The sequence below is a fragment of the Bos grunniens genome, chromosome 10 (assembly GCF_055505025.1).
Source record: "Bos grunniens cultivar Pamir isolate PY7600 chromosome 10, Bosgru_T2T1.0, whole genome shotgun sequence".
In the NCBI taxonomy this organism is placed as follows: domain Eukaryota; kingdom Metazoa; phylum Chordata; class Mammalia; order Artiodactyla; family Bovidae; genus Bos; species Bos grunniens.
The window spans coordinates 60,755,899-60,768,772 of record NC_141174.1 but is presented as its reverse complement, the minus strand read 5'-3'; the positions used below and the strand labels follow the sequence as shown (position 1 = coordinate 60,768,772).

Here is a 12,874-nt window from a genome sequence, read left to right as displayed (position 1 = left end):
TTTGGGGGGCTCCAAAATCACTGCAGATGGTGATTGCAGCCATGAAATTAAAAGACGCTTACCCCTTGGAGGGAAAGTTATGACCAACCTAGATAGCATATTCAAAAGCAGAGACATTACTTTGTCAACAAAGGTCTATCTAGTCAAGGCTATGGTTTTTCCAGTAGTCATGTATGGATGTGAGAGTTGGACCATAAAGAAAGCTGAGAGATGAAGAATTGATGCTTTTGAACTGTGGTGTTGGAGAAGACTCTTGAGAGTCCCTTGGACTGCAAGGAGATCCAACCAGTCCATCCTAAAGGAGATCAGTCCTGGGTGTTCATTGGAAGGACTGATGCTGAAGCTGAAACTCCAATACTTTGGCCACCTGATGCAAAGAGCTGACTCATTGGAAAAGACCCTGATGCTGGGAAAGATTGAGGGCAGGAGCAGAAGGGGACAACAGAGGATGAGATGGTTGGATGGCATCATTGACTCCTCAATGGACATGAGTTTGGGTAAATTCTGGGAGTTGGTGATGGACAGGGAGGCCTGGCGGGCTTCGGTCACAAAGAGTCAGACAAGGAGTCTGAAAGGTCCAGAAGGTCTTTCCAAGTCTCTGCTGTTCCTAAGTCGCTTCAGTCGTGTCTGACTCTGTGCAACCCCATAGACAGCAGCCCACCAGGCTCCTCTGTCCATGGGATTCTCCAGGCAAGAACACTGGAGTGGGTTGCCATTTCCTCCTCCAATGCATGAAAGTCTCAGATGCAGTCAAATCAGTCACTCCATCCAATCCACTAGAGGTTGTAAACAGGGAATCTGTATAATAGGAGTTGTTGTTTAGTCTCTAAGTCCTGTCGGACTCTTGCGATTCCATGGACTGTAGCCCGCCAGGCTTCTCTGTCCATGGGATTTTTCAGACAAGAATACTGGAGTGGGTTGCCAGTTCCCTCTCCACCATGTATCCAAGAGAAATACTGTAATATTAAGTTCCATTCTGATGTGGCAATTGTCACCTCCAGGGCACCCAAAACAAAACACCAGCCTATCAGCGCCCCAGCTGGCAGTAGGCAACTCGCAAAGCTGGGTAGGCAAAAAGACTCCCCCCAAAACACAGGAACTACGGCCTTTCTTGGGAAACTCAAAGACCCCACGTGTGCGGGCAGCGTGTAAACTGTCAGCAGTGGAAACTAGGATTCGGCCCCAAAGTATTACACTGGGAATGTGAGCGCGCGCTCCCGGGAAAGGACGTGGCGCCCCCGCCGATCGCCGGGTTCGGGAGGCGCGAGCCGGATCCTCCGGCGGTCGGTGTCCGCGGTCCGCAGCCACAGTGCAGACTTGGTCCTGCACGGGAGAGGGGACCCCGTCCGCCCCCGCAGGATTCGTGGAGCCGCTGCCCGAAGAAACGGGGATGTCGCACCGCGAGCCGGCAGGCAGATCCCTGGACAGCCCGCGCTCGAGGGCCCCGGCGGCGGCGCGGCGGGGCGGGAAGGGGGAAGTTTTAAAGCCGAGTTGTGGGAGCCGGTGGCTGGCGTCCCGGCGGGATGAAGCTGCATTGCGAGGTGGAGGTGGTCAGCCGGCATTTGCCGGCCTTGGGGCTGAGGAACCGGGGCAAGGGCGTCCGGGCGGTGTTGAGCCTCTGTCAGCAGGCGCCCAGGACTCCGCCGGGTCCCCGAGCGGGAGGCGAGCGGGGCGGCCGTCACCCCGCCTGTTTGTTCATTTCCACCCTGAAGGACAAGCGCGGGACCCGCTATGAGGTGCGTGGAACCGGCGGGTCAGGGGTGGCAGCCAGGCGTTCTTGCTCTAAACGCCCGACTGTTTCCCCAGCTGGACTCCGTCTTGGGGGTTGCCGAGCGCCCGGCCCCTGAACCCCACCATCACCCGGACCCTGGCGTCTCCCTACCGGCCCGAAGGCGGAAAGATTTTAAGAGTCACTTCTTAATTTTCTTGCCTGTTTCTGCGACTTTATTGACAGCCTTGCTGCTTAGTAGTAGATAGCAACCCTGCCCCTTTAATGCCTTTGAAATTTCGGCCTGCGTGTAGCATCAGTCAAGTTTGGGAGAACCGTAAAATGACTACACTTTGGTTCAGTAGATTATGTTTCTCCCAGTTTCTTCGCTAAATTTGTTTGTTTGTTTTTAAGGCTTTGTGGGATGCATCTAAGGTCGTTAGGCCAGATTGTGCTGTGCTCAGTCGCTTCAGTCGTATCCGACTCATTGCGACCCCAGGGACTGCAGCCCGCCAGGCCCCTCTGTCCATGGGATTTTCCAGGCAAGAATACTGGTGTGGGTTACCATTTCCTACTTGAGGGGATCTTCCCGATTAGTACAGTAGTAAAGCAGTGATGCTTGGGTTGCAACTTGATAATTTTATTAAAATTCTTGGCTACTGCATCTCTCGCTCTTTCTTAACTGTTTAATTTCCTAAGTTTTTATTTGTTAGGTACAAGGCTTTTTTTGTATCTACATACCAGTAGTAAACCCTCTAGAAGAAGTTGGGAATTGAATTTTTAAAGCACAAGTTTTATAAAATCCTTTTACCTTGATTCCCAGGCACGTTCTTTTGTGAAAATGACTGGAATACCCTTGTACCTACTATCATAAAATTGAGGGGTGATTCATCACCCTCTTTGCATCTAACTCTTGACTGGGTTTTATACAATTTCTGGGATTGTTTCCCTTACAGTGTTGTATCCTCAGTAAATACTCTTAGTTGAGGAAGAGTTATTGCTGTTTCATTCAGAGCCACGTAAATGTTTGTGTAAGTAGTTGAAAGTCTAAATAATTCCCCTTTTCCGGTGGAATCAACTCATGTAATGTTTTAAAATGGAAAGGACTTCTGTCACCAAATTTTAAAGATTAGAAAACTGTTAGGTGAGAGAAACAAACTCATAACCAGAATTGGGTCTCCCTTTTTTCCCTGTTGACCTCCCTAAAACCTATCTTTTCATGCCCACCTTAGGTACTGTCTGTTTTAAGAGTCTGTTATGATCTCTCCTTTAAAACTTCCGCTGTGCTAAGGTCAGTAGCTGAAAATCCTAACAAAAATGTTATTGTAAACCACTAGTTGAAAACTTAGTGTGTGTGCAGGGTGCAATGCTGGATAGATACGATGGGAAATAAACCTGATTTAATCTCTGTTTTTCCAAGACTAGAAAGGGAAAAACAGAAATCACCACTTACAAAGGTGGGCTATAATTGCTGTAATAAAGGTAGAAGCAGAGTGGTATTATATAGTATAATATTAAAAATGAAATGAATTCTGATTCAAGTCTTTGAGAAAGTTTTGTGGAAGAGGTGGTGCCACAGGGCTTGGGACATAGTAGGTGTCAAGTAAACATTTATTTGTTAGTTAAGGTGGTTTGGTCTTGGCCTTGAGGAGTAGGAATTAGTGCTGAGTGTGGAAGCACCTTGGGGCTCTTTCTTACAACCTTCTACTTTTCTGTCCCATGACGCTGTCATCCATCTGACTGATTTCCAAATCTGTGTCTTTTGCTAGTCCTCTCCCTTAATTTCCAACTTGAGCCAGCTACCTACTGGAAATCTTCATTTGGTTGTGTCACAGTATTTCAAACTCAGAATACCTCCAGATTAATTTTCCTTGCCACCCCTGTCCCAGCTTTTCTGATAGTGTTCTGCAACTCCTTTAAGTAGTATTCTGTCCCTTTCCAGGAACCTTAAAGGCTTTTCCTTCCCCATATCCAATATATTATTGAATTCTTTCAATTCTGCTTCCTGGGTAACTTTCGTATTTTCATACCCCCTTCCATCCCAGGTATAGCCTAAACCACCATTGTCCCTTGCCTGGCTGGTTTCTTAAAGGATCTCCTTACCTCTACCATTGTCTTTCCTCCATCCCATTCTCCCCTCTCCCAAAGTTCATTATTAAACTTTGTAGTTAACGGGAATTTTCAAAATGTAGATCTAACAGTAATATCCACTGAATATTCATCTAATCTCCGTTTACCTCTCTACACTCATCTGCCTCTTTTCACTGGATCTTCCAGGCATACTGAACGTCTTTCACCTCCTCACAGTTGCCAAACTCTCTTACCTTCAAGGCTTTGCACACTATTCCATTTTATTTATATACTACCTCCCTCTCCTCCCCTCAGTATCTTCACTTGCTTAACATATTAATCCTTCATTTCTTACTCATTTTGGTTCTCTTTTATACCCCCAGACCAGGTAAGAGTCCTTTCCTATATAAGGTCGTATAGTAGCCTGTACTTCCTTGTCTTAATATTTGTTATGCTTATAATTACTTGTTTAATAAACTTTCTGTCGTGAAATTGGCAACTTGATAAGTGTAATTACCATGCTGGTCTTATTTACCACTGTTGTCCCCAGCCCCCTGTCATAGTGCCTGGTTCATAGTGGCTTCTTAATAAATAGTTGTTAAAGCCTTCAGTAGAAGCAACATCAGTTATTAAAAATTATTGAGCAGCTATTATATGTTAGTCACTCTTCTGGCTCTGGGAAAATAATACTGAACAAAGGAGACATGATTTCTGCTTTCATCAAGTTTATATCTTGTGGGAGGCATGCCTACCCCAGGCTAATAGACTAAAGTTAAGAAAGCAGGTAACTACTATTGGCAACTCTTACTACACCCAGAGTTAGAATGGGAGAGAAGCAGCATTCTCCTCAAACAAAGGGGATTCTGTTCTTGAGGAAGGAAGAGTTACTGGACAGGTAGAACAATTGTATTTTACCCAAAGCTGGATAAGGAGTGTAAATACCCCCCAAACCAATCAAACAAAAACGTTTAAATCTTAAAACAACAAAGCACCCAGATGTAAGGTCTAAAAGCCAAACTGAATCCTGGCAAAGTGGCATATTGCAGATGTAATAAATACTGAATAACAGTACCTGGTTTTGTAATTTTCTTCCCCCTCCTCCCCCCCCCCCCCCCCCCCCCCCCGTCCCATTGGTTTTAAGCAGCTAAAGGAGAATATTGAGCAGTTCTTCACCAAATTTGTGGATGAGGGGAAAGCCACTGTTCGCTTAAAGGAGCCTCCTGTGGATATCTGCCTCAGTAAGGTATGGTATTAATGCGTAGGTTGGTTTACTGTAAAGAGAATAGAGGCTGTGTTAGGAGCCTGATCTCCCACAGAGCTGAACAGAGACAGGCACTTGCAGGCATGTTTGAGGAAATGATGGCAGCTTCCCTGGCTTGCTTGTGTGGCCTTGAAAAGAGCAGAGTCAGTCTTAGAGAAGTTGCCCAGAATGAGAAGGAAAACTGATTTTGCTTCTGTGCCCAAGATGGAGCGTCAGGGTGTTCTTAGAACTCTATAAGCAGGTGGCACAGGTCTGCATCTTGCCAGCTGAATCACAGGCAACAAATCTAAATTTGGTGTTAAAAAAAATGGATAAAATACAATTAGAAACACTTTAGGGGATATTTTACTTACTATAATCATTTTTTTAAATACATAAACCATTAAGATAAGAAACTGTTTTCTTCTTTGCCTTATCTCGCTTTTTCCTTTTTTCCCTTCCCAGAGGGTAGGAGCTGTGACCTTACATTTGCCTTTATCCTTGACCCCAAGTCAATGCTCTGTAAACATTTAAAGTTTAATAACTGTTTAAGCTGTTTTATTTAATGGAGGTGCTTTGTTCTACCTCCTCCTGTTCTGGTTTTTCATTTTCTCTTGCTAATCAGCCTGTCCTGCCACTGACTCCTTCTACCTACAAACAAGCTGAGAGTCCTACCAATTAGAATAGAAGAGACAAATTTCTAGAAAGTTGAGGCTAAAGCTGTCCACTTTCTCAGTATCTCTTTTGACCTCTACTTTCACTGGTTTGGGCTTCCCTGGTGGCTCAGAGGGTAAAGCGTCTGCCTGCAATGCAGGAGACCTGGGTTCAATCCCTGGGACAGGAAGATCCCCTGGAGAAGGAAATGGCAACCCACTCCAGTACTCTTGCCTGGAAAATCCCATGGACAGAGAAGCCTGGTAGACTACAGTCCATGGGATCACAAAGAGTCAGACACGACTGAGCGACTTGACTTCACTTTCACTTCACTGGTTTATTCATAAAACACTGTCAAAGGTCAGTGATCTCTTCCTATCTGCTAATCACATTGCCATGATTACTCATCCTTTTTGAGCTCTGTAGAATTTGACACTAATGACCACTCCCTTCATAATAACTTTTCTTTCTTGCCACCTGTGATAGGGCACTGTGCTGGTTTATCTTCAGTTTTCTTCGACGCTCCTTTGTTTCCTGTTTCTTGGCAACCTTTTTTCTATCCTGGGAGTGAAGACTTTATTCCCATCCTCTGCCTGCTCTCTGCCATACATGCTTTCTGTTAACACAGCTCCCTTTAATGTGTGTAACTCCCAAGTAGGTCCCTCTGCTGGACCTACTTAACCCAGGTCACCAGACTTTCCTCACTCCACTTCACCGTGTATATTGCTGCGAGAATAATATGTAGCTCTTGTTACGTAATTCTCAACTCAAAATTCTTCAGTGATCTCCCACAGCTTGATCATTCTGTCCTCCTTACCCTGGCATCAAGGGTACTCATTTATACGCTATAGCCATACAGTATTTCTACTCTTTTACTCCTCTGCAAAGCTCCCACATCCCAACCAAATACTTAGCTTCCCAAACTTGCTGAAAGTTCACTAGTCCTTCAGATAGAAAGGTTTTGAAGTTTCTAAAGTATCCAGGAAGTATTTTTATTGCTGACTTAATTCACATATCACTTTAATAGTGATTTCTGTGTCCAGCTGAAAGCGGTCTCTTGCTTTTGATGTGTTGTTACTTGCTTTTGGCAACAAGTGCTAAGTTACACCTGCCTTTTTTTATTTTTAAGTTTCTTGATATATATATATATAATTTTTACTTATTTTATTTTTGGCTGTGTTGAGAGTTGCAGTGCATGGGCATCTCACTGTAGTGACTTCTCTTGTGGAGCACAGACTCTAGGCGAGTGGGTTTCAGTAGTTGTGACATGTGGGCTCAGTAGTAGCTCTTGGACTTAGTTGCTCTGCAGCATGTGGGATCTTCCCGGTCCAGGGATGGAACCCATGTCCCCAGCATTGGCAGGCAGATTCTTATCCACTGCACCACTAGGGAAGTCCTTGGCCTTGCTTTTGACAGGGCTATTGCTTTTCGCAATTCCTAGTCTTTGTGAACAACCCCCCTGGGTATGTTGTACTGTACAGCACTACTTCAGTCTGTCTCTGAGGCACCAGAGATTTGAGTCAGTTCATCTTTTCATTTTCTTTTGGTTACTAAGGTTAAGTAACTTTTAAAAAAAATTTTGTTGGATTATAGTTGATGGGTCAGTTCATCTTAAATCCAAGTCTTCAGTGGAATCTTTATATTTTCCTGTTTTATTGTATGCTCATATGGTTACCCCTGTGAACAGTTTTATTTAGAGTATGTCAACATAATTTTTTCAAAAACTTAAAAAATTTTTGTATATGTAATTAAATTTAGTGAAAATAGAATACTGAAAAAAATGTAGTAATTTTCAATAAATAATTGCATGATTTACATATACAACTTCACCACGTTTGTTTAGGATGAATTAGCATGCATGTATTACCTAAAATGGAATTTATAATTGTACAACCTACTTTTACATCTTCAGGCCAATTCCAGCAGTCTAAAGGGTTTCCTTTCAGCTGTGCGACTGGCTCATAGAGGCTGTGATGTTGAGGCACCACTTTCAACCCTCACACCAGTGAAGACTTCAGAATTTGAAAAATTTAAAACTAAAATGGTTATCACATCCAAAAAGGACTATCCTCTAAGCAAGAACTTCCCCTATTCTCTGGAACATCTTCAGACTTCTTATTGTGGGCTTGTCCGGGTTGATATGCGTATGCTTTGCTTAAAAAACCTTAGAAAGTTAGACTTGAGTCATAACCATATAAAAAAGCTCCCAGCTACAATTGGAGACCTCATCCACCTTCAAGAACTTAACCTGAATGATAACCACTTGGAATCATTTAGTGTAGCCTTGTGTCAGTCTACACTCCAGAAGTCACTTCAGAGTTTGGATATCAGCAAGAACAAAATTAAGGCACTCCCCGTGCAGTTTTGCCAGCTCCGAGAACTTACATATTTAAAACTTGATGATAATGAATTGATTCGACTTCCTTTCAAGATGGGACAACTGAGGAACCTGCGGTTTTTGTCAGCAGCTCGAAATAAGCTTCCATTTTTGCCTAGTGAATTTAAAAATTTATCCCTTGAGTACTTGGATCTTTTTGGAAATACTTTTGAACAACCGAAAGTCCTTCCAGTTATACACCTGCAAATGCCATTAACTTTACTGGAATCTTCTGCACGAACCATATTATATAATAGGTAAGCCTTTGATAGCATCATGGTATTTTCATCATTCTCAAGAGTTAAGTCTTTAACATGGCTGTTTATACTATGCACAATCTGACCCTTTGCTCCAATGGCCTTCTTTTAAAAAGAAATGACAAAAGTTATGGGTCTAGAAGAATGGGCATATGAATAAACACAGGTAAACTTTGTAATGCTCATAGACACCCACTGAAACCCAAGCCAGTCTTCCCTCTTCATCATCCCTAGCTTAAGTGCTCTTATCCTAAAGCAGTGGTTCTCAGATTTTACTTCACATTAGAATTACCTAAGAAGGTTTAACAGAGAAGGCAATGGCACCCCACTCCAGTACTCTTGCCTGGAAAATCCCATGGGCGGAGGAGCCTGGTAGGCTGCAGTCCATGGGGTCGCTAAGAGTTGGACATGACTGAGCATCTTCACTTTCACTTTTCACTTTCATGCATTGGAGAAGGAAATGGCAACCCACTCCAGTGTTCCTGCCTGGAGAATCCCAGGGACGGGGCAGCCTGGTGGGCTGCCGTCTATAGGGTTGCACAGAGTTGGACACGACTGAAGCGACTTAGCAGCAGCAGCAAGGAGCTTTAAAAAATTCTGGTGGTTAGTCCCCACCCAAGACTTATTAAGTCAGAATGTTTGGGAGTAGGACTGAGTATTTTTTTTCTTTTAACTATCCAGGTGTTTCTAATGTACAGCTAGCTAGGATTAAGAGCCTTGGCTTACTTCTCAAATTTTAATATTCATCACATCCCTGGGAGTCTTGTTTAGCAGATTTTGTTTTAGAGGTCTGAAGTGGAGATCTGCTTTTTAAACTGCATTCAAGGTGAGGCTGCTAGTTCATGATTTATACTTGAATACTAAGGCTCTAAAAGTAACTTGGGCTACCCTTGTAGCTTAGTTGGTAAAGAATCTGCCTGCAATGCAGAAGACCTGGGTTTGATTACTGGATTGGGAAGATTCTCTGGAGAAGGAAATGGCAACCCACTCCAGTATTCTTGCCTGGAGAATCCCATGGACGGAGGAGCCTGGTAGGCTACCGTCCATGGGGTCGAAAGAGTCAGACACGACTTAGTTACTAAACCACCACCACCACCAAAAGTAACTAAGGGCTCATTATTGTTTTAAGGCAGTGATCCTTGAAAGTTGAGGAATGCATCACCAATCATGCTTATTGTAACACAGTACTTAACTAAAGCAGATTGCTGGTCCCAACCCTTGGAGATTCTTATTCAGTAAATTTGTCGTGGGGATGAAGAAACTGCATCTCTAACAAGTTCCAAGGAGATGCTGATAATGCTGGTCAGGGGACCACACTTGAGGACTGCTGGTTTAAGGTATTGACTCTTAACTAGGAGTTTAAAATTATCTCTCAAGTGACAGTACACGTAAGTGCCAAGAACAGTGCCTGGTTCATAATAGGTCTCAATAAATACTCACTGGATTTATAAATACATGTAATTTGCTTATTTGGCAAATTAAAAATCATTAATTGTGTTATCATTAGTTGTAGCTGCTGCTGCTGCTGCTAAGTCGATTCAGTCATGTCCGACTCTTAGCAACCCCATGGACTGCATCGCACCAGGCTCCTCCGTCCATGGGATTTTCCAGGCAAGAGTACTGGAGTGGGGTGCCATTGCCTTCTCCACATTAGTTGTAGAGGAACTTCTAAATAATATAGATGTGAAATACATACCTAGATCTGGTCATATAGGTCCTAGATTCTACCTCAGATCACCTAGTTCAGAATCTCCAGAGATGGGCCCCTACTGTGTGTCATAGATTTTTTAAAGTCTCCAGAAAGTGATACTCATGATTCAGGTTAAAACCGCTGATTTGAGATAACTCTAAATGGTGTCTTTTGGCAATAAACCACTCCCAAGTGTCTTGTTCTTTGCTTTCTCTGAGACTTACATATGAAAAAAAAAACATTTATTCAAATTTGAAAATTATGTCCAAGTGAGAAATACTGTAAATAGTCACTGATAACTTGAAAGGATCATAAATTGGCTAGGATGACTCTGATCTTTACTGAAGTATAATTTTGCAAATTTCCAGCTCCCTTGGTTTAAGAATATAGATCCAAAGCCATGAGAACAATCTCTGCTATTTAGCTGTTGAAGTTATAGTCTTAGAAAAATATGTGGGGACTTACATTGGGTAGAAAATACAGTTTTTAACTGTTTCCTGTTTTTCTTAGTCTATAACCAAAAGCCTGGAATATAAGTAAGTGGTTTTTTTTTGTTTTTGTTTTTGTTTTTAAAGTTACTTACACAAGTTAACAGATTAGTACGTGTGGAAAAAATGAAAAATTGTAAACAAAGTCAATCCCATCCTTTAAGTAAATAAGCCACTATTTTTGATTTGATGTGCACTTTTCTACTAGGGTTTTAAACACTAGTTTAGGAACTTCCTTGGAAGTCCAGTGGTTAAGACTGTACTTCCAGTGCAGTGGGCACAGGTCAGGGTACTAAGATCCCACATGCTGTGTGGCAAAACAAAACAGCACCAGTTTAAATTATAATAGTAGGTTTTACTTGTTGCAAAAGATCTGAACACCTGTTAATGTGCCAGCCCATGTACTAGAGAAAGAATAAAGAAAAGCGTGTGGGAGACACAAAGCGCTTGGGGTATGATTGTGTTTAGGGTGCAGGAGAGATCTGGGCACTGGGCAGGCAATCTCAAGATTGTCTCAGTGTTATGCAGGGTGAGAGCAATTGTATTGGGGGCCACTGAAGTTTTAAGTAAGAGGGTGGATGACTTAATTTAAGCACAGTTAGGACCCTTGCTTGCTTTAGTAAAGTAAAACTAATATCACATTTAAAAAATTTGTTTCACACAGTTTAGGATTCTCTTTTGAACACTTGATGCCTAGGAGTGTATATGTATTTATTTAAATGTTTCTTCACAGATAGAACTGAGAAATTCTCTCATTACCATTTATAGGAATTGTATGAGAGAGCCATACATTTAAATTATGTTACACTGGTCATACAGTATAATTATATAAAGGACTGATGACTCTTTCCTTGTATTCAGTGGGTTATACTATTAAGTGGCAATACTGAAAGATAACTACTTTATGTAGTATAGATCCTCTTAGGCTTATGTCATATGCTGTTATTTAGTATATTTTTCCCATTTGTACCAGTTTGGAAAATAAAAACAATATACTGAATTAATAGAGTAATTTTATTTTCTCATGGTTATAATTCAGTGTCTAATAATTCATGTCCTAATACATGAAGTTTTGAATCATTAAAAAATATCTTTAAAATGTTTTTTTCCAATAGGATTCCATATGGCTCTCATATCATTCCTTTCCATCTTTGTCAAGATTTGGATACTGCAAAAACCTGTGTTTGTGGAAGATACAGTATAAGCAGTTTTATTCAAGGAACTACTACCATGAATCTACACTCTGTTGCTCACACTGTGGTCTTAGTAGATAATATGGGTGGTACTGAAGCACCCATTATTTCTTACTTCTGTTCTCTAGCCTGTTATGTAAATTCTTGTGATATGCTCAAGTAATAGGTGATACCACAAAAAGAAATTCCATTTAGTCTCAGACTAATTTGGGATTCAATTATGGTTTAAATGTCAAATTGGAGAAAGGGCAGCTTTCCACGGATTTTGTATACTTGATTGAGGGGAAGAATGTGTGGTAGTCTAACATTTTCAATCATTTGATTGTAAAATCTTAATTTCATTAAAACCTGGTTAATTTTATTGTGGTGTTAACTTTTATCAGTTTATCACACTTGTGTTGATTTTGGCCTAGTATTTCCGGTTGTGGGGTTATCTTTTAATGTTAAACAGATATTGATCCCAACCACTCTGTTCATAGAATTTTCTTAATTTTTGTCTTGCATTTAAGTTAAATTGAGTTTCTATATATAGAAAATATACTTTGGACTAATAGTCTAAATTGTAGTGAAAATTTGTTCAATATGAAACTACATATGTTTTTAAACACTTGTATTTTCAGGTATATTTTTCTATATACAGAATTTTATATTCACCAAACATAAAGTAGAAGTTGTTTTGGACAAATAGACTTCCGCCTTAAAAGTTTTATATTAATCGCATAATCTTTGTTGTGATTTTTAGGTTTTTCTTTTTTTTTTTTTTCCATTTTTAGGGTTGGAATAAGGTTTTGGTGTTGGATAGGAATAGGAGAAAATTGCCACTTTTTTACTGATTAAGTCTGTATTATATGAGGGTTGTTCTTTTTCTGTTGGTCAGGTTTTTTTAAATTGGAGTATAATTGCTTTACAGTGTTGTTAGTTTCTGCTGTACAACATAGTGAATTAGCTGTTGTTATATTGTGTGAGTTACTCAGTTGTGTCACTCTTTGCAACGTAGCCGGCCAGGCTCCTCTGTCCGTAGGAGTCTCTATGTATACATATATCCCCTCACTCTTGAGCCTCCCACCGCCTTTGAGCTCCTTATGCTATACACCAACTTTTGGTCTTTGAAACTACGAATTTTAAGAATCTTAGTATTTCCTAAACTCATAAATTACTGAGATATTGACCAAAAATATTATAAAATTTTAGTAACTT

At 41.3% G+C, this 12,874-nt stretch overlaps 1 protein-coding gene across 2 annotated transcripts; it reads left to right on the top strand.

The window, feature by feature from the left end:
• The first annotated feature begins 1,256 nt into the window (after positions 1-1,256).
• Positions 1,257-12,038, top strand: LRR1 (leucine rich repeat protein 1). 2 transcript variants are annotated; one of them, XM_086321627.1, is made up of 4 exons: positions 1,257-1,736; positions 4,923-5,021; positions 7,585-8,306; positions 11,600-12,038. In XM_086321627.1, the coding sequence occupies exons 1-4, from the start codon at positions 1,524-1,526 to the stop codon at positions 11,838-11,840; spliced, it is 1,275 nt and encodes a 424-aa protein (XP_086177753.1). In that variant the 5' UTR covers positions 1,257-1,523; the 3' UTR covers positions 11,841-12,038. The 2 variants fall into 2 exon arrangements, with proteins under 2 accessions (XP_086177753.1, XP_086177754.1); XM_086321628.1 differs by lacking the exon at positions 7,585-8,306 and having other exon boundaries at positions 1,433-1,736.
• Positions 12,039-12,874: the final 836 nt, after the last annotated feature.